We start from the raw sequence: 25250 nt of genomic DNA on the forward strand, positions 1-25250 counted from the left end.
CTTCACTCACCTCAGGGCAGGGTGAAACTGAAAGAATCTGTGTCATTGAACATTCCGACACGCAAAACAAAGTGTTACCAATTGCTTTGGCCATGTGATGGTCAGTGTCTCAGTGTACCTCACTGTTTGTTGAATCCAAGCTAGGCAAGGCGAGAGCAGGGAAGTTGCAAGAAAACTTGGGGAGCCGTAGGAACTGCAGACTCGTTCAATCTCTCCTGACTGGCGCAGCGGCTGTAACAGCAGACTCGCTGTATTCTCTGGTCTTGGGGTGATCCAGCGGATGCAGCCATAACACAGCCGCAAGGGCTCTTCTGGTGGATCTTACTGATGTCTACAGAGCAAAAGTGGTCTCCGGCCAAGCAAGTACCATGGGCGCCTACAAGACGGTGCTGATCCGGCACGGTGAGAGCGCATGGAACCTGGAGAACGTTTCAGCGGCTGGTAAGACACGGACATGAGCCCAGCCGGGCACGAGAAGGCAAAGCGAGGCGAGGAGGCAAAGCGAGGCGGGCAGGCGCTGAGAGATGCTGGCTGTGAGTTTGACATCTGCTTCACCTCAGTGGAGAAGGGAGCAATCCGGACCCTCTGGACAGTGCTGGATGCCATTGACCAAATGTGGCTGCCAGTGGTGAGGACTTGGCGCCTTAATGAGCGACACTATGGGGGTCTGACTGGCCTCAATAAGGCAGAAACTGCTGCCAAGCATGGTGAGGCCCAAGTAAAGATCTGGAGGCGCTCCTATGATGTCCCACCACCTCCCATGGAGCCCGACCAGCCCTTCTACAGCAACATCAGTAAGGATCGCAGGTACGCAGACCTCACTGAAGACCAGCTGCCCTGCTGTGAGAGTCTGAAGGACACAATTGCCAGAGCTCTGCCCTTTTGGAAGGAAGAAATTGTCCCCCAGATCAAGGAGGGGAAACGGGTATTAATTGCAGCCCATGGCAACAGCCTTCGGGGCATCGTCAAGCATCTGGAGGGTCTCTCTGAAGAGGCTATCATGGAGCTGAACCTGCCGACTGGCATTCCCATGGTCTATGAATTGGACAAGAACTAGAAGCCCATCAAGCCCATGCAGTTCCTGGGGGATGAGGAGACCGTGCGTAAAGCCATGGAGGCTGTGGCTGCCCAGGGCAAGGCCAAGAAGTGAGGGCAAGCAGCAGGTTACTTTCCCAAGGACTACCCTCCTCCCCTGCCCTGGCCCACCCTATTCCTCTGCACCTCTCCCTGGTGCATGTCCCACTGACGACATCTGTAGGCATTGTAAGTTGTAGCTGCAGGTGGGGACCAGCGGCTCCCAATTCCACATTAGCCAATTTATCTCTTGCACCCACTCCCTTCATACAGTCTAGTCAGAATGGCACGTCTGGGGCATGGTCCTCAGTCCAAGCCGAGGGAAGACTTATCCAGAAGTGTTGAGAAGTCGTCACTGGGGGGGTTGATGGTGGTTTATTACTAAGGAGCTGCTTGAGGAGGGAACAGGGAGAAAACCATGCTGAGGTGTGACCAATGAGAAGTAAGAGCCTATTCGTGTCCCCAGAGGCCAGCCGGGCACTGTTGTTAGGTGACTCGGGGCTCTAGTCATTCCAGTGGAAGATGAATGTAACCTGCATGGTGACTCAATCAAATATTCCTCCCTGACTCTAAAAGGCTGGATCAATCCTGAATGTTTTTGTGTTGCATCTACTTTAAAAAAAATTATATATAAATACACACAAAAAAACTCTTCTGGGGTTTTTAGTGGTGGTTGAAATATTCCCACATGTGGTCATCAGCAAATAAGTCGTTCCTTACATCATCATGGGATAAGCTCCTTGACTTCCTAAGGTGTAGGAGTTCATCCTGCTGTGTGTTTTAGAATCCCTCCTCTGCCTTACTGTTTTGTGGCAGCGGAATGCCTCTTGATCATGTCCAAGTGTGACTTCTGAATCAGGTTCCAATTGCTTGGCCCAGTACTCATTTGAGCATAACTGTACAAAAAATATCTTTTTTTCCAGATCAGTATAAAATAAAGGAGTGATGTGCAATTAAAAAAAAAAAATTCAGCTGGAATATTCTCTAGCTGATTGCTTGACTGATTGCTTCATCAGAATCTGCTTCTGCTGCTCCTGACCAGTTTTCTCTGTGTTGTTATAGCTTACTTCTCCCATTGTCATGAGCAGCTTTAGAGCCTGCTTTTCTGCATTTGATACAATTATATTATGCATTGTGTGTTTCTCTTATGCTGCAGAAATGCAAGACTATGTTTGGTCATAGGTAAGTACCAAATTTAATAACTGGATCAAAATTCTAGATATAACTGAAAAAAAAACTATGATGAACGGTGTATATTTGCAATGATCAAGGTATAAAAAAAACAACCAAAGTTATCAAACATCTTTGGCAGAGAAATATTTAAAAAGAAAAAAAGCTGAATTTCCTCCAAAGTTTTGTCATGGAAATATTTTTAAAATCAGTTTTCCTTCAGTATTTGGAAACGGTAGAAACCTCAGAGAAAAAGGAACACCTGGGGCTACCAGGGCTGGAAGAGGCAAGGAAGAATCCTCCCCCCAGGGGGGCTTTGGAAGGAACGTTGTCAGACCAATGCATTCCTTTTGGACTTCTACCTTCCAGGCCTGTGAGAAAATACATTTCAGTTGTGTTAAGCCATTGAGTTGTGATACTGCATTACAGCAGCCCTAAAGCCAGCCTGGGAGCCCAGTTAAGCAGCCATCCACCCTTCTTCTCTCCTGTTCTGAACCAAAGGAGCAAAGACAGAATCAAGCAGATGTAGATGAAATGATCAGCTTTATTGTTGACTACCATAGTTGAGCACCGAAGAATTGATGCTTTCAAACTGTGGTGTAGAGAAGGCTCTTGAAAGTCCCTTAGAATGCAAGGAGATCAAACTAGTCATTCATAAAGGAAATCTGTCCTGGATATTCATTGGAAAGACTGATGCTGAAGCTGAAGCTCCAATGCTTTGGCGAAGAACTGACTCCTCAGAAAAGACCCTGATGCTGGGAAAGATTGAGGACAGGAGGAGAAGGGGGCAACAGAGGATAAGATGGTTAGATAGTATCACTGACTCCATGGACATGAATTTGAGCAAACTCCGGGAAATCGTGGAGGAAACGAGAGCTTGGTGTACTGCAGTCCATGGGGTTGCAAAGAGTCGAACATAACTTAGTGACTGAACAATACCAACAACACCACCACCACAGTTGGAGAAAAAGTTTTAAATCATTGGCCAAAATTAACCTGCTAATGTACTGATACCTCCTCTCATGAATTAAACTCACCCCGCTAGTTACAGATAGACCACCAGTCTCCCTACACTGGCCCTAGACAAGTTCCAGATGTTGAGGTGAGGAACTCGTAGCTGTGAGCACAGGTTGTTCTCGAAGGAGCTGGCTTCCTTCTCTCAAAAATCAACAATTAGATAAATCTCTGCTTCTCATGTGGGGAATTGTATGTGAAGAGCATTGAAAAGCAGCAGAAGCTATTCTTTACCAAGAAGGAGGAAACTCCTTCTTGGGAGCATTGTAGCAATGTGGAAGCAGAGGGAGAATGATTCCACCTTATACATGTCATAATGCTCATGATACATAAGTTAAAAAAAAATAGAGCATGCAAATTACTCATGCACTGGGGGAAAAGCAATAAAACACAGGTCACGTAGTCACTCTCATCAAATGAGAGCCTATAAAGAGAGAAAAAGATGGGCACCAGTATAGCATATGGTCCTATATGTCATCTCTCTGCTACTGAGTCTTCTTTTCATGTGTGAAATAGAAATAAAAGCATCCAACTTGTAGGATTGTTCTTCAAATTAAGTGCTTACTATAATGTGTGACACATATATAAGTACTCAGTAAAATTGGAAACATATTTTATTGTTATGAAAAATACCCCCCAAATCATCATAGGTATGTGAGACTGTTGGGATGAATGATTTTTACCCTATTTTCTGAACATTGTTCCTGTTTTAAATGGTTAATTAACAATAGGAATATTTCTTTTCTTTTTCAGTTAGCTGGTGGTATGCTTTTACAATATTTAGTCTTCAGCAGCATCACAGAACTGATTGCTGTAGTCGTAACCATCTCCTGGATTGTGCGAGCATTGTATCATCCAGAACCCAAAGAAGAAAGTAAGCAGTTTTGTTTCTGGCTGACAGATCAAGATAAAACAGCTTCTGCTAAAACCCCTCTCTGAGGGACCAAAGTTTAGCTAGACTTGAGGAACAGAAGTGTTGCTTCTAAACTGAGGTCAATAGCAACAGAAAATACGCTAAAACGTCACTTGTTTGATCCTGTGCAGAACGGAAGCCGAACAACTTCTCTGGGACAAAGTTAAATGGGAGAATTATGTCTTTTAGAACTGGCATCTCCCAATTCAAAGAGGAAACAGACTGAAGAGGTTTCACGGGTCATACCAAATATAGGAACACTGGATGCTATAGATTCAGAGGTTCAAATTTAGTTATGAAATATTGGTTTCTAAAAGTTGGGATCTTCAAATGCCTTCCCAGACAGCTCGGCAGGTAAAGAATCTGCCTGCAATGCAGGAGATGCAATTTCAATCCTTGGAGAAGGATTGAAGATCCCCTGGAGAAGGAAATGGCAATCCACTCCAGTATTTTTGCCTGGAAAATTCCATGGGCAGACGAGCCTGGTGGGCTACAGTCCATGGGGTCACACGACTGAGCACACAGGAGCACAAATGCCTTCAGAAGATGAAGATTTTAGAGGTCACTTCAGAGAATACTGGAATAAAAGAATAAGAATCTCTAAAATCCATTCTTCCATAAAATAAATGACAGCATTGGCGAAAGTTGTCAAAATCAACTTTTTCAGAAATCTGGAAATTACTTAAAAACTTGCAATAATCCAAGAACCACTTATTCAAGAAAAATGGCTGCATGTTGGCAAGAACAGTGAGGTCTGTGGTGTTTTCATTTGTGACATTCCCATTCTCCTTGCCCCATCTCCAGAGAAGCCTTTAAATTAAACAATGTGGCGACCACAGTACTTGTGAAAAACACCCACCTAACAACTACAAAAGCAGGAGTGGTATTGGAGTTCTCTCAAAAAAAGCCCTATTCCTAGAGAATTCTTATTAACTTGTCTGGCAGCTCCCTGGAAACCTCCACTGGCAAGCCTTGTCTTAATCTGATCTCACTTAAAGTTCAGTCACTGTGAACAGCTTTCTCCCTGGGGTGTTTGAACAGACAGTGGAACTTAACATCATGCCTGCTTAAACCAAGGATGACAGTTGGGGAATAAAAAAGGCTGATCAAAGAACTTAAAAAAAAACACAACTGTAGAGTACAGTGTCCATGGTTTCCCTGGTGGCTCAGATGGTAACGAATCTACTTGCAGTACAGAAGACCTGGGTTCGATCCTTTGATTGGGAAGATCTCCTGGAGAAAGGAATGGGTACTCACTCCACTATTCTTACCTGGAGAATTCCATGGACTGGATAGAGGAGCCTGGCAGGCTACAGGCCATGAAATCACAAAGAGCTGGACATGATTGAGTGACTCACACACACACACATACACATACACGATATCCATAAGGGACTTTAAAACTATGACAATATTTGGAAATAATAAAGGCCATGTGCATAAGCAGGGTTGGATACATGCTGAGGGAAAACCTGAGAATGCCCTAGTCTCCCAGCTCTGATTGACCTATGGCTGTCTGCAAGCAAGGAGCAATGGCTAAGGCAGAGTTGCCAACGGTGTCCCAGAGCTTTAAAGACTTATCCCCCAACACACACACACACATGCACATGTGCACACACAGCTTCTCAGCAAAGACTGAAAATTTTATTTGCTGAAAGCAGATAAGGAAGTGAAGACCAGTGCAACAAAAACAATAATAAATAAGAGTTTAAAAAATACACAATGAGATACTATCTCACACCCATTAGAATGGCTAATATATTTTTTAAGCAGAAAATAATTGTTGGTGAGGATGTGAAAAAATTGAAACCCTTGTATGCTGTTACTGAGAATGTGAAATGGCACAACCTTTATGGAAAACAATACAGTGGTTACCCAAAAAATAAAAATAGAATTATCATATGTAATAGTAATTATACTTCTGGATCAGTTCAGTTCAGTTCAGTTCAGTCACTCAGTCGTGTCCGACTCTTTGTGACCCCATGAATTGCAGCACACCAGGCCTCCCTGTCCATCACCAACTCCCAGAATTCACTCAGACTCATGTCCATCGAGTCGGTGATGCCATCCAGCCATCTCATCCTCTGTCGTCCCCTTCTCCTCCTGCCCCCAATCCCTCCCAGCATCAGAGTCTTTTCCAATGAGTCAACTCTTCACATGAGGTGGCCAAAGTACTGGAGTTTCAGCTTTAGCATCATTCCTTCCAAAGAACACCCAGGACTGATCTCCTTTAAAAATGGACTGGTTGGATCTCCTTGCAGTCCAAGGGACTCTCAAGAATCTTCTCCAATACCACAGTTCAAAAGCATCAGTTCTTCGATGCTCAGCTTTCTTCACAGCCCAACTCTCACATCTATACATGACCACAGGAAAAACTATAGCCTTGACTAGACGGACCTTTCTGGATACATACCACAAAAAATTGAAAACAGGGTCTCAAAGAGATGTTTGTACACTCATGTTCAATAGCAGCATTATTTACAATAGCCAAAATAGAGCAATCTAAGTTTCCATTGACAGATGAATGTGTAAGCCAAATGTAGCATATCCATACAATGGACCATTACTCAGACTTAAAAGGGAAGGATTCTGACATATGCTACAACTTGAATAAACCTTGGCAATGTTACGCTAAGTGAAATAAGCCAATCACAAAAAGATAAATATTGTATCATTCCATTCCACTTATAAGAGATGCTTAGAATAATCGAAATTATAAGGGAGAAAGTGAAAGGATAGTTGCTAGAGACTGGAGAACGGCCAATGTGACGTTACTGTTTAATGGATATAGAGTTTCAGTTTTACAAAATGAAAAAAACTATGGAGATATATAGTGGTGATGGTTGTACAATATAATGTACATATTTAAAACCACTTTTAAAACAATTTAAATCAATTTTTAAATTAAGATGTTAAATATTACATATATTTTAGCACAATTTTTTAAATGGAAAAAAATCAATCAATATGTTAATAGTAAACTGCATTAATAGAATAAAAGAAACAATCACTGAAGAGTGATCGAAGGAAATATTAATAGATTGTAATGGCCGATAGTCTTATCTCCTTACCTCTAAATTCTTTCAAAATAAAAATCAATCATTAATCCCTCCAAAAAACTGCATATTAATAAGGCAACCTAAAACTCTGCCTGGATCCAGAATAGATATTTGTGGGATTCCTGGAGGATAATGGGTTTCCAGGGTGGCTCAGTGGTAAAGAATCTGCCTGCAATGCAGGAGACGCAGGAGATGCAGGTTCGATCACTGGGTGGGGAAGATGCCCTGGAGGAGGGCATGGCAACCCACTTCAGTATTCTTGCTTGGAGAATCCCATGGACAGAGGAGCCTGGCGAGCTACAGTCCATGAGGTCACATGGAGTCAGACATGATCGAGCACACAGGCATGCATAGGATAAGTGTGTAGAGGAGATAATTGGAAAATGAAGGCAGAGAAGCAAATTGAGGCCAATTTCTAATACAGCTAAACCAGCTTACTAAAGAGTTTGGAATTTAGTCTGTGTTATGCCCAAGGTCCCGATCCCCAGAACTGAGAGAACAAGACATCCACGGCCATGCAAACGCAAAAAGGGAATTTATTGCTGGCTCGAGCCAGGGCCCTGGTTACATCCAACAAGTGAAATAAAGCCAGAGCCCCGAGCCCTGTATTACAGCAGTTTTTATAGATTTAGGACAAAGACAGGGAATTGGCAAGGTTGGATTGGTTACAAGGGTTTCTTTGCATCTACTAATTGGCTAGATTTTCGCGCACGGGGGCTTTCTTAGGAGATATCTATCCTTGTCCCAATTGGCACAGACCAGGCTTACGGGGAACATGCTGACAGGCTGAGTCCTCTCGTCTGGGGGGTAATTAATTTTGATCCCGCCTGGGCAGTGTCTCAGCTGTTTCCAGGATGCTTGCTCCAGCCTATTTTAGTCATGGCGTCTATCAGGCCTCAACAGTCTGTAAGAAACACCATGCTATTGAAGGGTTTTACACAGCAGTGTTTCTTTATTAAACTTTATGATTATATCATTATTTTCTGCAGCAAATTACAGATCTCCTAACTCAAACTGCTTAATCGATCAGAAAACATGTCTTATAACAACAACTTCCCAAGTAAGGGACTTCTGGATCAATTGATTCAACAGCTCAGTGACAGTATCAGTGACCCAGATTCTTTCTGTCTGCCTCTGGAATCTTAATTCTAAAGTTGTAAGGTGCATACTTCCTGGCTCACATCCAGCAGGAGAAAATGGTTTCTCTCTCTCAGAAGCCAAAGGGAAGCCTTTCTTTACCTCACACTGGCCCAGTTACTTTAGTCCAGCTCCTCTCTGAACTGAATAATAGCAAAGGGGATGGAATTGCCATGGTGAATTTAGATAAAGGTGTAGGAGTATGATTTTGAAGAAGTCACTCACCTGAAGAATGGAGATAGAATTGAAGAAGAACAAGCCTAGAGAGAAGGATAATTAGATGATTGCTCCACCAGAGGCCACATTAGAGCCTCTAATGATGAATTCCTAAATTTGAACTGTAGAGAATTAAAAAGGGTAAACTTGAAAGGTATTTAGGAATTTTATCAATGTTTCATATATTAGTTAGGCTCACACTCAATGTTGCTCAATAGCTAAAATTAGTAGTTAGATACAAGAGTAGCAGATTAGTTACATAAACTGCTTATGCTTTATTTCTAATTCCAATGCTCCTCAGTAACCATTGAGCTTAGCTTTAAATGCTGATCCGTGTTTCACTTGAATATAAAACTGTTCAGAATGTTCATTGTTTTCAGTTTTTTGTGTCTGTGTTAATGTAACAATATTCTGCTACAAACTTAAAATGCAGAAACACCAAAGTTTTACTGGGGCAGGAATGACACTATTAGCATCAGAATGCCTTCTGCAGCTATAGTGACCCCCCCAAATCCTGTAATCTGAGCCAGATAGCTGTCCATTCCAGGATATTTCTCTTTCTAACCCAGAACATGAAGTAGAGGATCCAGAAGGAATCTTGTGACCCATGAGAGTCCAGTTGAAGGTGAAAACTGTTTTGCAAAGAGTCATAATTTAGTTTAACATGGTTGTTTGTAGTCCATTGAAACCACCAGTTTCTGAGGGGCCATAGGTCCGATGTGTCCTTGAACCTGCCCCAGGACAGAGCAGATGCTGTTCTCTTTGTATGGTTTCAACTGGTCGCATAGGTTTACTTGGTTGTTATTGCTATTGTTTTATCTTGTTTAGACTCAGTGGCTAAGGATAAGGCTACTATTTTATAGTATAATAATGAGGAATCTGCTATCACTCAACTCACCCCAGGTTACACACTGTCTGAATCTTCTGTGTCTTTGTAATTTGAACCAGTGTGACTCCAGGCAAGAAAAGATTGATTGTGAATTAGTGAAGAACTCCATAATTTTTTTTTAAAGAAACCTCATGGAAAATGCATTCTAATGAAGTATTTTCCAGTACTCTTTTTTCCTACCTCTTCAATAAAGGATGCAATTTGATCACAAGTTGACTGTTCCTTTCGTAAAAGCCAATCTGAGTTGACATGGAAAAAATGGAGTCAGTCTGGGGAATATAGGAAAGTAATGTTGAATGCCCACTTTATCTCCCATTGGAGGAGACTGGCCTGAGTGAAGGGATTCCTTCATCTGAAAGGAGGCTCTAACTTTGGAAACAGGCCGATGTCGATGTGGCAAAAGCAAGACCCTATGTTTTTATTCCTCACCCATGGTAGCTCAGATAGTAAAGAATCTGCCTGCGATGCAGGAAACGTGGGTTCAGTCTCTGGGCTGGGAAGATCGCCTCGAGAAGGGAATGGCAACCCACTCCAGTCGTCTTGTCTGAAGAAGTTCATGGATGAGGAGCCTGGCAGGCTACAGTCCATGGTGTCACAAAGAGTCGGACATGACTAACTAAAACACTTACAGAACAGAAATATAGTCCCTAGCCCACAGAGCAGATACAAAGATTAATGACAATACATCATCAAAGAAGGATTTACAACAGTGCCTAGTTTATGGTAATCCTTCAGTAAATTATTATTTTTCATCATTTATTAGTTCTTATTATAGCTGTAGCATGATAATGTTAAAGGCTATGTGGAGTTCTTCCCATTTTCCAAGAATTTGTGATCAGAGTCCACTTCTGAAAGGAGAAGATATACTCAATATTCTAAGCCCAAAAGATCAATTGAGAACTTGCTAAGAGGTGCTACTATGGGCTGAATTGTATCTCTCAGAAAAGTGATGAAGAAGAAAGTGAAAAGTGAAAGTGTTGGCCGCTCAATTGTGTCTGACTCTTTGCGACCCATGGACTGTAGCCCGCCAGGCTCCTCCATCTGTGGAATTCTCCAGGCAAGAATACTAGAGTGGGTAGCCATTCCCTTCTCCAGGGGATCTTTCTGGCCTAGGACTCGAACCCAGGTCTCCTGCATTTCAGGCAGATTCTTTACCATCTGATTCACCAAAGAAGTGAAGTGTGTGTTAGTCACTCAGGCGTGTCCAACTCTCTGTGACCCCATGGACTGGGGCTTGCCAGGTTTTTCTGTCAGTGGGATTCTCCAGGCATGAATACCGGAGCAGGTTGCCATTTCCTTCTCCAGGGGATCCACTAGGGAAGCCTCCAGAAAAGCAACTGTAGAGTCCTAATCCCCAGCACCTGATCATGGGACCATATTTGAAAATACTGTTCTTATGGAAGTAATCAAGTTCAAATGATGTCATTAGGGTGGGCCCTTTATAAACTATGACTGGTGTCCTTACAAAGAGGGGAAATTTGCACACTGAGAGAGACATACACATAGGTAAGTTTATGTGACGACTCAGAGGGAAGACATCATAGGAAGACAGAGGGTTGGAGTGATATATCCACTAGCTATGAAATGGCAATACCAAAGATTATTGGAAAATCAGCAGGAGTAAGGAAGAGCTAAAGAAGGGTCCTTCTTGAATAGATTTCAGAGGGAGGTGATCTTGATTTGGGACATCTGACCTTCAGAAGAACAAGAAATAAACTTATGTTGTTCTAAACCACCCAATTTGCCACACTTTGTTACAGGAGTCTTAGAAGACTAATACAGGTGACTTTTCTCTATAGTGGGCACCATATAACCTCCCCCCGCCCCCGACCCTGGAAGGTGTCAGATTTATGAAGAGGGGTTTTCCTCTTCCCTAGCATCACCCAGCAAGAGTGTGGCATTTGAGTGTATCTACTCTCTGAGGGTGAGGGAGAGGAGATGCAGCAGTCAGGTTTGTGGGTGTCTACAGGATGAATTGCATTCCCCCCTGATACAATCTTTGAGACCCAGGTAGGATTTTCTGGGCTGCCCCAAAACATCTGGAGAAAGAGCTACCAATGTTAAGAGGAGGCATGACTGTGTGACCGGGGGCTGTGAACCTGGAGTTCAGAATTTGCAAGTAGAAAAGAAGGGTCCCATCACTGCCTGCAGGACACACCCTGGGACACTGGAGAGAGATGAGACAGGAAGCTTCAGGCTTTCTGAGGACTGCAGCATGGAGAGTAACACAAGCAAAACCTTCAGCTTAAATGCTGCCACTTGAGGATCAGTAGGAAGATGAGGCCACCAATGCCTCAATGCCACCAATGCCTAAGAGAACTGCTCAGAATTGAGCGTCTCTCTGTTATGGCCAGTAGAAGCCTTCATGTACCCACTGAGATTGAAGATAGAATCTTCAGTAGAAAATCTTCATAGAAAATGGACATATCGTTACATAGGGTTATACACTTAGGGAATTATACTCATAGCAAGCAAGCAAGAAAGTCACCCAACCATGAAGAGTCATGTTTCAGGGATTCCCTTGGTACCCATACTACAAATAGAGGCCCTGGCACCAACCATCCCACTGAAATCTACATTTGTAACTATCTCATGCAATTATGTAACAGAAGGGATCTAAGACACCTTTAACATAAAATCATCATTCACTTAATTTCAGTTCAGTCGTGTCCGACTCTTTGCCACCCCATGAACTGCAGCATGCCAGGCCTCTCTGTCCATCACCAACTCCTGGAGTTCACTCAGACTCACGTCCATCGAGTCAGTGATGCCATCCAGCCATCTCATCCTCTGTCGTCCCCTTCTTCTCCTGCCCCCAATCCCTCCCAGCATCAGAGTCTTTTCCAATGAGTCAACTCTTCACATAAGGTGGCCAAAATATTGGAGTTTCAGCTTTAGCATCATTCCTTCCAAAGAAATCCCAGGGCTGATCTCCTTCAGAATGGATTGGTTTGATCTCCTTGCAGTAAATTTCAGTAAATACGTGAAATACAGGGAGCTCATTTAATTAAAAATGTAGCAAAGGTTATTTTAAAAATAATTCTTATGCAATGCAATCCTTATCAAAATACCAATGGCATTTTTCACAGAACTGGATCAAATAATTTTAAATTTTGTATGGAAACACCAAAGACCCTGAAAAGTGAAAACAATCGGGAAAGAACAGAGCTGGAGGAATCATGCTCCTTGACTTCAGATTATTTATATAAAGCTACAGTAATCAAAACAGTATGGTACTGGCACAAAAACAGACACATAGATCAATGGAAGAGGGTAATTCAGAAATAAATCCACCCACTTATGGTCTTTTAATCTACGACAAAGGAGGCAAGAATAAACAATGGAGAAAAGACAGTCTCTCCAATATGCATATTTTAACATTTTATAGCATATCAATTTAAAAAATCTCTGTTGTGAACATTACACATTGAAGGTATATATTTGGGGGTTTGCTGGGTTTTTTCTATCTTACTCTGATACTATCCCCATGGGTTCACCATGTAGCTTCTGCCAAGCCGCTTTTATAACCATCCTTCCAAGCAATCCTGGATTATCCCATTGCCGTGTGACAATGATAGCACCCAAGATTGTGTTGAGATCACCACATGAACATATGCCTTCCTTGGTGGCTCAGTTGGTAAAGAAACCACCTGCAATGCAGGAGACCTGGGTTCAATCCCTGGGTTGGCAAGATCCCCTGGAGAAGGGAATGGCAACCTACTCCAGTATTCTTGCCTTGAAAATTCCACGGATAGAGAAGCCTGGTAGGCTACAGTCCATGGGATCACAAAGAGTCAGACACAGCCGAGTGACTAATACACATAGTGCCCACATTCTCCAGGGTATTTTCCAGTCCCCGAACCCATGTCACATCACAGGAAATTAACACTGTATTTGCCCTGGTTAACTATGAAAATATTCTTCATTTTCTCTATTTCAGCATTTTGTAATTGGCCTTGACGTGGTCTGCCTACATTTTAAAGATTAACATTTTATCCTTCTTTTCCTATCTTAGAGTAATAAATCTGTTCTTTTATTACTTTATTCTGTTCTTTATTACTTACAGTAGTAATTCTTACTCATACCTCTGCTCTTGCTTGCACACGCTTGTATGTGTGTGTGTGTGTTTCTTGTACAGATGGCTTCCGATTTTATTTCTCTCAAATACAAACTCACTATTATAAAAAAGTACAGACATATAATTAATATATTCAGACCTGAAATTTTACACAATGAAATAGATACTTTATTATATATATTCTTGCCCTTTATATTACAGTGAAGGTACTATCTATGCTGGGCTGGAAGATAGGAGAACAACCCTTGTTTTGCCACTAAGTAGCTATAGGTGGTGAAGGCAATGGCACCCCACTCCAGTACTCTTGCCTGGAAAATCCCATGGACGGAGCCTGGTAGGCTGCCGTCTATGGGGTCAAACAGAGTCGGACACGACTGAAGCGACTTAGCAGCAGCAGCAGCAGCTATAGGTGGTAAGCAAGTGTCAGTTACTTCAAGTGTAAAGTGAGAGTGCAAGACTGAATAAATTATGTTTTCTCCCAAATATCACTGTTTTATGTACAGTGCTCAATCTCCCATTGAGAGGGTAACGGGCAGGAAGGCCAGGGGTCTCCAAATGGAGAAAATAGCCTGCAAGTGTCAGACATTTTTATCTCTCTTAAGCGCCAGGAGGAAACAAAGTAGCGATATTTTTTTTCCTTCTCTATACAAATTTAAAAGGTTTCTCTTAAAATTCTGTGTTGCCATGACACCTGGTTTCACCTGAAGTTGACAAATGCCTTTTTCTTATGGAAATGTTTATCTTAGGCTACGCTAATGTACTATGCATTTACCCCAAACTCTGTCTTCAAGTCGGTTCCACCTCTTGGGCTCAGAACCTACTTGATAAACCAGTATGTTATACTCCGATATTGTTCCTCTAATCTATGTAAATGACACTATTTGTATGGTGCTCTGCCCTTCTTCAAGATTCAAGTTAATCGTTTTATGGCCCAAGATGAACCATTTGGAGCTAAGATTATCCCAAAATACATCTTATGGGTGAGGGGCCTGGTGCCATTCTAAGTTTTGAGACATTCCTTTCTTTCATTAACAGACTGCTGATGACTATATAACACCCAGCTAAAGACTAGCAGGGGGGTACTCTTTCTGCCCTCTTCTGATGCCTATGTCAGAAGCTTTCTCTATCTCCTTTATACTTTAATAAAACTTTGTTACACAAAAGCTCTGAGCGATCAAGCCTCGTCTCTGGCCCCGGATTAAATTCTTCTCCTCTGGGGGCCAAGAATCCCGGCGTCGTAATTCAACAACCACCTTTCACCATCCCCTTATCTAAACTCATTTTCTAACCAATATTTTTGATACAGTGTACTGGTACACAGACTTTGAAAGAAGAGTTGCTCATCATACTAGTTATGCAATAATTTCCCCTCCATAGTGTAAACACTGCGTTTCCCAGCTGTAATTAAATCTTTGCATAAATGTCAAACTATGAAGAAAGCATTAAATATAGACTGAGCTGGTAGAAGCCAGAGGAATATCTGGATTCACTAGAGACTACCTAACAAATAACATTAGAAGTTTCTTGTACACGTATACAAAGAAGGAGTTAATCTACTGGAAGGAAAGTATTCTAAATTAAAACTATATGAATTCACACACAAGAGAAAGTCCATCATTGTTTTCAAGAATATGAAAAGTAAAGTGGGCTATAAAACCCAATATTTGAGATTTAATTTCATGTTGTAAAACCACATTCAGTAACAACAACAAAAAAAGAGAAATATATGCTGCAGTCACCTGTATGTTTTTGCCTTCTTTTATTCACATTTTTATGACCACTAATTGTTAGCTTGTTGTCAATTTACAAACTTTTGTTTTTATGGTGCAGCTAGCATAGAATGTGAGGCCATTACACACAATGTTAAATTGTCTCTTTTTCTCCCTAAAAAAAAAAAAAAAAAAACTGTTATAAGGGGCAATAAACTGAATCCTATTTAAAATTTTATTTCATCTAGTATTTATACATTATCTCATTTTACTATTTCTTAAATATTTTTAAACTGGTTTTAGAAAAGGCAGAAGAACCAGAGATCAAATTGCCAACATCTGCTGGATCATGGAAAAAGGAAGAGAGTTCCAGAAAAACATCTATTTCTGCTTTATTGACTATGCCAAAGCCTTTGACTCTGTGGATCACAATAAACTGTGGAAAATTTTGAAAGAGATGGGAATACCAGATCACCTGACCTGCCTTTTGAGAAACCTATATGCAGGTGAGGAAGAAACAGTTAGAACTGGACATGGAACAACAGACTGGTTCCAAATAGGAAAAGGAGTACGTCAAGGCTGTATATTGTCACCCTGCTTATTTAACTTCTATGCAGAGTGCATCATGAGAAATGCTGGGCTGGAAGAAGCACAAGCTGGAAACAAGTTTGCCGGGAGAAATATCAATCACCTCAGACATGCAGATGACACCACCCTTATGGCAGAAAGTGAAGAGGAACTAAAAAGCCTCTTGATGAAATTGAAAGAGGAGAGTGAAAAAGTTGGCTTAAAGCTCAATATTCAGAAAACGATGATCATGGCATCTGGTCACATCACTTCATGGGAAATAGATGGGGAAACAGTGGAAACATTGTCAGACTTTACTTTGGGGGGCTCCAAAATCACTGCAGATGGTGATTGCAGCCATGAAGTTAAAAGACGCTTACTCCTTGGAAGGAAAGTTATGACCAACCTAGATAGCATATTCAAAAGCAGGACATTACTTTGCCAACAAAGGTCCGTCTAGTCAAGCCTATGGTTTTTCCAGTGGTCATGTATGGATGTGAGAGTTGGACTGTGAAGAAAGCTGAGCGCCGAAGAATTGATGCTTTTGAACTGTGGTGTTGGAGAAGACTCTTGAGAGTCCCTTGGCCTGCAAGGAGATCCAACCAGTCCATTTTAAAGGAGATCAGTCCTGGGTGTTCTTTGGAAGGAATGATGCTAAAGCTGAAATTCCAGTACTTTGGCCACCTCATGTGAACAGTTGACTCATTGGAAAAGACTTTGATGCTGGGAGGGATTGGGGGCAGGAGAAGGGGACAACAGAGGATGAGATGGCTGGATGGCATCACCAACTTGATGGATGTGAGTTTGAGTGAACTCCGGGAGCTGGTGATAGACAGAGAGGCCTGGCGTGCTGCAATTCATGGGGTCACAAAGAGTCAGACACGACTGAGCAACTGAACTGAACTGAATATTTTTAAACACAGTTTTGTTATTTAGTTTTTTCACTTGAGAAATATTTTTTTCAAATAGAAGTTCATCATAAAATTCAGTTAAATGGCAACTTATTTTTAATATCTAATATATTTATACATTGGGCTTCCCTGGTGGCTCAGAAGTTAAAGCATCTGCCTGCAATGCGGGAGACCTGGGTTCGATCCCTGGGTTGGGACGATCCCCTAGAGAAGGAAATGGCAACCCACTCCAGTATTATTGCCTGGAGAATCCCGTGGACGGAGGAGCCTGGTGGGCTACAGTCCACGTGGTTGCAAAGAGTCAGACATGACTGAGCGACTTCACTCACTCATATTTATACAACTTACAGAATATATAATTCATTATTTGGCTTTCTTTGTAAATAGTGACTGTGGAGCCTACATTTTAATTTTACCTAGGCATGGAGAGATTTTTCTTGTATAACTAATTGTTTTTCTTCTTAGGAGTTTTTGAAAATCTTTACCTTGTATTTGTATATAAGGGCTAAATAGTTTCTTGGACAGATCAAAATAGAAGTCCACTATTTGAAGAGACTTTACAGTCTTTATTCTTTCCTGCCCTCAAGGACAGACTGTCAATTCAATTTAGAGGAAACCTTCTGAAGGAAATAGTTTCTTCTTCATTGTTCAGAAATGTCTTGAACTTGAGGACTGACACTTTACACAACTGTATTGTTTCAGCATTAGACATTCTTGCATTTATTTGGGGGAAAGGAGAGTCTAGGCGTTTAAAGTCGAGATTTCTAGAAATATATAAATTAAACTGATTTACCTATGTACACTTTGATTTTCCTCAGTGTTTCTTTCTTGCAAAACATGCTGGTCCTACAGGTACAGTGCTTCAAATCAAAAAGACTGAAGTCTCGACCGGTATCCTAGCAGGCTCATGGATTCCCCACTCCTAGCCCTTACTCCCCAAGGACTTTTCCACAACAGGGAAAAGAATGTGCTCTAATAATGGAAAAACAATTTTTAATTGTTGAGTGAGTTGGAGGTTATACGCACTTTCTTTTCCAAAGAGAAAGTAGAAAAAAATATATGCATTAGGTAGAAAAAAAATGATACCTACAGTTGCTCTAAACTTTTCATGAACCAGGCCTTCTCCAGGGGAGGATAGTTGTCATGGACTCATTGGAACCCCTGTATTGATTTGAATAAGTAGGACTCCAGATTCTTCCTTGAGATGAAAACCAAATCATAGGGATCATGTTTGCTTCCATTTGGGGCAGGGTCAGGAAGACCAGAGAGAGAGACAAGTCTCCACTTGCCCGTCCAAACTGTTCTAAGGGTGGATCCATTTTCTATCCTTAGAATAGTCAGGTAACTGATCAGACTAAGAAGGAATGTTCAAATGGGCTCATTGAGGGATAGTTAATACAGCGGCTTTTTGCAAAATGTGGGTGGGATGTAGAGAAACCACATGTGATAGAATAATATCGCAAGTTGTTTAAGAACAGAAGCAAATCATAATCTTCCAAGCCTGATGAAGCAAGTAGTGGTTCCTCAGGAGACAGAGCTAAGCAGAGAAGCCACTTTGCCCTTTGGTCAAGGAGCCCACCAGCCCTTGAAACATCACAGAGGGGGAAAGTGAGAGAATTAAATAACTTGCACTTTCCCTCCTGCAATCTCCTAATAGGGTGTCCTGCTATTTGCAACCAGCTGGAGTAGGAGGGCAAGGGCGCCTGTTGAGGAAATCCATATAAAGATCAGCCCCCAGGGACACAATAGAAAAGTGGGGAGGGGAGATTCGGGAAGCAGGTGCCCTGCTCTGGACCTTGGGAGGCTAGCCCACATGGACTGCAACGTCTCATGCCTTGGTTTTATCCTTCGGGTGGTGTTCATCCAATCAAACTGGAAGTCAGGAGAAAACAAGTCCCTTTTTCTGGTCACAGTTTTGACAGTAACTGGTTTCTTCTATGTAAGGCCTTGATTATGAGGCATCACACTTCCTCAGCTACAGAGCTGCAACTCTTACTGCTGTGGTTACATGGTTGCTGCACCTTGCCCCTTAAGGCTTAGGGGAAGTAATAGCTTCCCTCCAATATTGGTTCCCAAATGTGTCAACATCACTTTCCGTTCCCATGACTCTGCTCATATTTCCATAAACAGTTTCTTCATTAATCTTCCTTTAGTTAAACATTTTAAGACCGACTTCCGTTTTCTTCCAGGATCCTGAGTGACACAGTAATGTACAAAAGTTTGCATAAGCCATCAGCAGGCCCAGAATGAGCGGGATCAATGTAGAGACTGCATTTTGGGGGGATACTCAGTTCTCTCTAGGTCACTAAGGGAAGATAACCCATTTGTTACCTTCCCCTAACTAGAGAACAAGAGTAGCAGTGAGTTCTCAACTCCCAGAAGTGTTTAGCACTGACAGAGATGCTGAAGATCAAAATATATTTTGAAATATTTCTGTCTGATCTCTCTCTTGTTCTGTGATTTCATTCTATGTTTTGGTCCTTCTATTCTCTGGCTTCACTTGTACAGGCTCTTGTTTATAATTTCTGAGGTGGCTGTTATTCTCATAGTTTCTTTTTCCTTTAGTATTCATGAGCTCCAGGGAATGGTTGGTTAGAGTTATTCATGTCTTGGTAATCTCCCAGCTAATTAAGTGCTTTGTTTTGAGATATAATTCACATACCATATAATTGAGCCATTAAAAGTATACAAGGGACTTCCCTGGTAGCTCAGACAGTTAAAAATCTGCCTACAATGCAGGAGACCTGGGTTTGATTCCTGGGTTGGGAAGATTCCCTGAAGGAAGGCATGGCAACCCACTCCAGTATTCTTGCCTGGAGAATCCCCACCGACAGAGGTGCCTGATGGGCTACAATCCATGGGGTCGCAAAGAATCAGACACGACTGGACGACTAAGCACAGCACAGCACAAAGTATACGAGGCATAATAACCTAAATGGGAAAAGAATTAGAAAAAGAATAGATATATGTATATGCATAACTGAACTACTTTGCTGTATACCTGAAAGTAACACATAAGGTTAATCATCTGTACTCCAGCATATAATTTAAAAGTTTTAAACAAAAGAAGTTAAGTGTACAAGGCAATGGCTTTTAGACTGTTCAGAGCTCTGTAGCCTTCACTACTATCTAATTTTAGAATCTTTTTTTACCCCCAAACAAACTTTATACTCATAGCAGTCACCCACTACTCCACCTGCTTTGAGCCATAGAAAACCACTAATCCACTTTCTATCTGTATGGACTCTCCTATTTTGGACATACCATAGACATGAAATCTCAGAACACGTGGACTTGTGTGTGGCTTCTTTCACTTAGTTCAGTCCATCTGTGTTGTAGCAGGTATTAAGTACTTCATTATTTTTTCTTGTTGTAGAGTGATATCCGTGGATGTCTATACCATTTTTGTTTATCCTTTTATCAAATTAAGGACATTTCAGTGGTTGCCACTTTTGGACTGTTTTTAACATTTCTGTATATGTTTGCATGTGGACTTACATTTTCATATATATATATATGCTAAGTCTCTTCAGTCATGTCCAACTCTTGTGCAACCCCATGGACTGTGGCCCACCAGGCTCCTCTGTCCATGGAATTCTCTAGGCAAGAATACTGGAGTGGGTTGCCATGCCCTTCTCCAGGGGATCTTCCCGACCCAGGGATTGAATCCACGTCTCTTATATCTCCTGCATTGGCAGGTGGGTTCTTTACTACCTGGGAAAGTATATATATAGGAGTAGAATTGTTTGGCTATATAATGCCATATATTCAACCTTTTGAGGACTATAATAAATAATTTGAACAGGTAAAGTAGTCTTTTGAGTAACAAGTAAGAAGTATTAAAAGAGTTACACTAACCAATCTTCCTGATATGATTTCATAGAGTAATGGTTTATTTTGTGTGGATATATGTGGTTTTAACTTTTACATCTTATGAGGATATCTTGTGTAATGACAGGAAATCATTGAAATTAGTGAGTGTACTTGCCATTTAAACAGGAAAAAAAATTGATGACACTTGAAATTTTAAAAAAATGCTTGCTGTTAATATATCATATTTTTAAAAACAATTTCAAAGAAACAAAACCCAAGAGAAATTCTGAGACTTTGGAAAAACTTCCTCATGACTAGCCAATCATTATGCAATGTACCTCAAAAAGAATGATGTCAAGAAATTGGCCTCTTTGTCTTTTTTTTACCAGCTTGACTGAGTATTATTCTTCCTCCAGGTGCAGGCTTTGTTTGCACATTGATTCCTTCCGCATGGTTTAGTTGGTTGCCTTAGCCTCTATTTTTGTTCTTGTTCAGTCACTGAGTCATGTCCAAGTCTTGCAATCCCATGGACTGTAGCATGCCAGACTTCCCTGTCCTTTACTTTCTCCCAGAGTTTGCTCAAATTCATGTCCATTGAGTCAGTGATGCTATCTAACCATCTCATCCTCTGCTTCCCCCTTCTCCTTTTGCCCTCAGTATTTCCCAGCGTCAGGGTCTTTTCCCCAGTGAGTCAGTTCTTCGCATCAGGTGGCCAAAGTATTGGAGCTTCAGCTTCAGCATCAGTCCTTCTTAGGGGCTTCTCAGGTAGCTCAGCTGGTAAAGAATCTGCCTGCAATGCCAGAGACTTGGGTTTGATCCCTGGGTTGAGAATATCCCCTGGAAGAGGGCATGGCAACCTACTTAAGTATTCTTGCCTGGAATCCCCATGGAGGAGCCTGGAGGGCTACAGTCCGCAGGGGTCACAGAGTTGGACACAACTGAGCGACTAAGCACAGCACAGCACATCAGTCCTTGCAATGAATATTAAGGGTTGATTTCCTTTAGAATTTACTGGTTTGGATCTCTGTGTAGTCCAAGGGACTCTCAAGAGTCTTCTCCAGCACCACAATTCAAAAGCACCTATTCTTTGGTGCTCTGGCTTTTTTATGGTCCAATTCTCACATTCATACATGATTACTGGAAAAATCATAACTTTGAATATATAAACCTTGCCATACCCAAAATATGTCCTACATTTTCTCTCTTCATGCCTTTGCCCTCCTCCATTCCCTCTGCCTGTGATAATGTTCTTACATTGACCATTTTACCAAGTTCTCGCCATCTGATCAGTTTCATCTGTTCACTCAGCAAGCATTTCCTTAGTGCCTATTATATGTCAGTAGGAATACAAAGGTGAGTATGTCACAGACTATTCCATCAGATCCTCAAAGTCTAGTATAACAGTTTTTGTACACTTTGCCCGTGCAACTCATGTGATGTTCATCATAGATGCACCAATATGCCTGCCCACTCTTGGGCATTTTCTGCTTTTCTGCAGACTCTGATGTAGAGCTTATGACTTAAGTTCATTGCAATTCTTATTTTACAGGCTGTGGCTCCCCTTTTCTCATGCAGTTTATTGATTTCAAATTCCACTTTTTGTTTGATGTATTTCCTAATCTCTTCATATCCAGTGAATCAGTTTCTCCTTCATTCTCCTGCGAGGGTCTCTTGTTTCTCTACTGGATTGTTTACGTTGCTCTGTCTTGCTCAAAGAGTCGGACACGACTGAGCGGCTGAACTGACTGAACTGACTGTCTTGCGTTACAGCTGAGATGTGACCACTGTACACCCACCTCCTTCCTGTGTTTCTCAGGGCACCACACACAACTCTTCCTTTTCCAGTAAATACTGAATTGCAATTAAGTGGTTCTTTGACCAAATCAGGAAGTAAATATGGGTGTGGAAGCTGAACTCTGCGTAACTGGTAACCAAGTCTGTATCTGGGAGGAAAGCAGAGTGGACTTTGGATCTTTTTAAACACATCCCCAAACCCAACCCAGTGTGTTCACTCTCTAAGGAAAAATAAGCTACCTACAGCAAAGAACTGGGAATAGACAGAAAGAAGTGAGAGAGACTTCACTGCTGGCAGAGCAAAGTGAGTACCCTTGATCTAATAGTTTCTATGGATAACTGAGGGGCAGTGATAATGTTTGCTGCCAAATGAGATTTGAATGAACCTGGGTGTGGGGTGGAACATGTGGCAGGGTTTACTGTACCAGCTTTTGGGGGTCTGCTCCAAAAAAGAGTAGAAAAAGAAAAGAAAATTTTAAACCAGACCAGAATTCACCAGTAACCTGTGTGTGTGTGTATGTGTGTGTATATATATATATACACACACACTTTTTCAGATTCTTTTTCATTATAGGTTATTACAAGACATTGAATATAGTTCCCTGTGCTATACAGTAGGCCCTTGTTTATTTTATTGCACTTGCTTTTCAGCAGCATGAATCCAACAACTTCAGCAGGCCCCATGGCCAACTCTATGTTTGTGGTGACACCCCCAAATGGATATACAGTGTTCCCTGGGGGCATGTCTCAGGTGCCCATATATCCAAACTACCAGTCCCAAGTCCATGTAATTCACGGGAACCCACCTGCGTGGCCATCTGTGAGTCAGCAACCCACCGAGAGAACCCTAAAAGAAGGCAAAGCCTTAGGGGTAAGTGAAACTTCACTCTACAGGGAGGGGGTCACATGCCTGGAGCTGGAGGAGGGGGGAGTTTTGGAAATACGGACACTCCAAATCTAGTAAGTGGGGTTGGAGCCGACCCAACCTCGCCAAACTCAGATCTATGAGAAAGCTCAGCTGTGCAGCATCACTAGGGCCTCTGTGCAGGGCCTTGTATTTTTTGACTCAGGCATTTTAGGAAAGTGGAAGAGAAGCAATGGGGGAAAAAAAGCAGTAAGCTGACACCTGTGTTGATCCGTGTGGCCTCTGGAAGAAAGTGGGTTCAGCAGACCATGAGGTGAAATCTAAAAGAGCTTGAATGGAATATCTGCCCAAGAAGAAAAAAAGCACATTAGAGAACTAACAAAATAAGAGATCTCAACAACTTTCCCCCTAAGAGGTTGTCCTGGGTAGTTCGAGGAGAGGCCCATTTCATTGTAGCATCTGGATTCTGATCCAGACTGTCTGGAGCTCAAATCCTAGCCCCACTCCCCATTCACTGTCCATGGGAATGTCAATAAATACAATCTGTAGGCCAATTTGTATCTGCCACATTTACAAAATACCCAGTCGTTCCATTTCTGAGACTTTGTCCTGCAGGTATACTTGCACATGCAAGAAATGTGACAGGTATGAGCTTACTCATGGCAGCACAGCTGGTGATCACAAAAGAATGGAAACAACCAAAATATCCATCAACAAAATCCTGGTTAAATCCATGTATCATACCTCCAAAGAATGAAATGTAGTGAAGCTTTAAAAAGAACAAGTAAGCTCTTTGTGCAACAAGGTGGACATAACCCCAAGATGTGACATTAATGAAAAAAAAAAAAAAAAACAGAGACAGACATTGCATATAATTTGTTATTGTGCAAATTTAAGGAACTAATATATTCATATCTGCTGCCATGTTTGTCATCTATATACCATTAGTATGTATAGTATTTGTGTGAGAACATACCTGCATGAGTTTCCAAGGGCTGCCATCACAAAGTGCCATAAACTGGGTGGCTTCAAACAACAGAATTTTATTCTCACAGTTCTGGAGGCCAAACACAATCAAACTGTCCACAGGGCCATGCTTTCTCTGAAGGATAGGTCCTTCAGAGGAGGAGCCACTAGGGAAGGGTCTGTTCCAGGCCTCTCTCCTAGTAATAGTTCCTTGGCTTGTGGCAGCACAACTTCAATCCTGACACCCATGGCGTTTTCCTGTGTTCATGAATGTGTCTCTCCACATGGCATTCTCTTTCAAAGGACAGCAGTCAGGGACTTCCCTGGTGGTCCAGTGGTTAGTGCTCAGCACTTCCACTGCAAGGGTTATGGGTTTGATAGCCGAGGAACTAAGATCCTGCGCACCACATGGCATGGCCAAAAAATTTAAAAAGGACAGCAGTCATATAAGATTAAGTGTTTCCTAGGTGGCGCCGTGGTAAAGAATCTGCCTGCCAATCAGAAAATGCAGGAGATGCAATTTTGATCCATGGATCAGGAAGATCCCCTGGAGAAGTGAATGTAAACCCACTTCAGTATTCTTGCCTGGAGAATCCCATGGACAGAGGAGCCTGGTGGGCTACAGGCTACAGGGTCGTAAAGAGTCAGACACAACTAAGCACGCAAGCACATATAGGATTAGGGGTTCAGCCTACTCCAGTACACCTTATATGACCTAGTTTTATCTGCAGTGACAGTATTTCCAAACAAAGCTATAATCTGAGGTGCTGGGGATCAGAATGTCAGCACACAAATTTGATGGGGGAGAGGCAGTCACAATTTAATCCATAACAATATCCTAAAGACATAAGTGATGAGCACGAAGATTTATCTGCAAAGATGTTCATCACAGTGTTATTTATAATACGAAAAAAATAGAAGCAGTCTTTTTTACTCATACAAGCTCTCTGCTCCAATGACTCCACAGAACATCCACATGACAGAATCTGGGCAGCCCTTAAAAAAATATAAGTTTGAAGGATATTTAATTCTATAGGGACATGTTCATGATGAAATGTTAAATCTATAGAGACAT

The 25250-nt window shown here is 41.8% G+C and overlaps 2 protein-coding genes across 4 annotated transcripts in view; both read left to right on the forward strand.

Annotated features, from left to right (window-relative positions):
* Positions 1 to 372: 372 nt before the first annotated feature.
* LOC120874473 (phosphoglycerate mutase 1-like) lies at positions 373 to 1773 on the forward strand. Its single transcript, XM_040255887.1, has one exon. The coding sequence runs from the start codon at positions 455 to 457 to the stop codon at positions 1055 to 1057; it is 603 nt and encodes a 200-aa protein (XP_040111821.1). The 5' UTR covers positions 373 to 454; the 3' UTR covers positions 1058 to 1773.
* Positions 1774 to 2161: 388 nt separating this feature from the next.
* The window catches only part of MS4A8 (membrane spanning 4-domains A8), a 38886-nt gene continuing 15797 nt past the window's right edge, over positions 2162 to 25250 (forward strand). Inside the window, exons 1-2 of one of the 3 annotated variants that reach the window (XM_040255888.1) lie at positions 2162 to 2256; positions 22996 to 23215. In XM_040255888.1, the coding sequence (XP_040111822.1) occupies positions 2222 to 2256; positions 22996 to 23215 (255 nt within the window). In that variant the 5' untranslated portion in view covers positions 2162 to 2221. Of the gene's footprint in view, positions 2257 to 22339; positions 22649 to 22995; positions 23216 to 25250 lie in introns of those variants that run through there. The other 2 variants (XM_040255890.1, XM_040255891.1) reach the window with 2 other exon arrangements.

The sequence above is a fragment of the Oryx dammah genome, unplaced genomic scaffold, assembly GCF_014754425.2.
Source record: "Oryx dammah isolate SB20612 unplaced genomic scaffold, SCBI_Odam_1.1 HiC_scaffold_15, whole genome shotgun sequence".
In the NCBI taxonomy this organism is placed as follows: Eukaryota; Metazoa; Chordata; class Mammalia; order Artiodactyla; family Bovidae; genus Oryx; species Oryx dammah.

What these genes read in the sequence shown, in the direction of transcription:
- LOC120874473 (XM_040255887.1), top strand. Translation starts at nt 455, where the DNA reads ATGAGCCCAGCCGGGCACGAGAAGGCAAAGCGAGGCGAGGAGGCAAAG.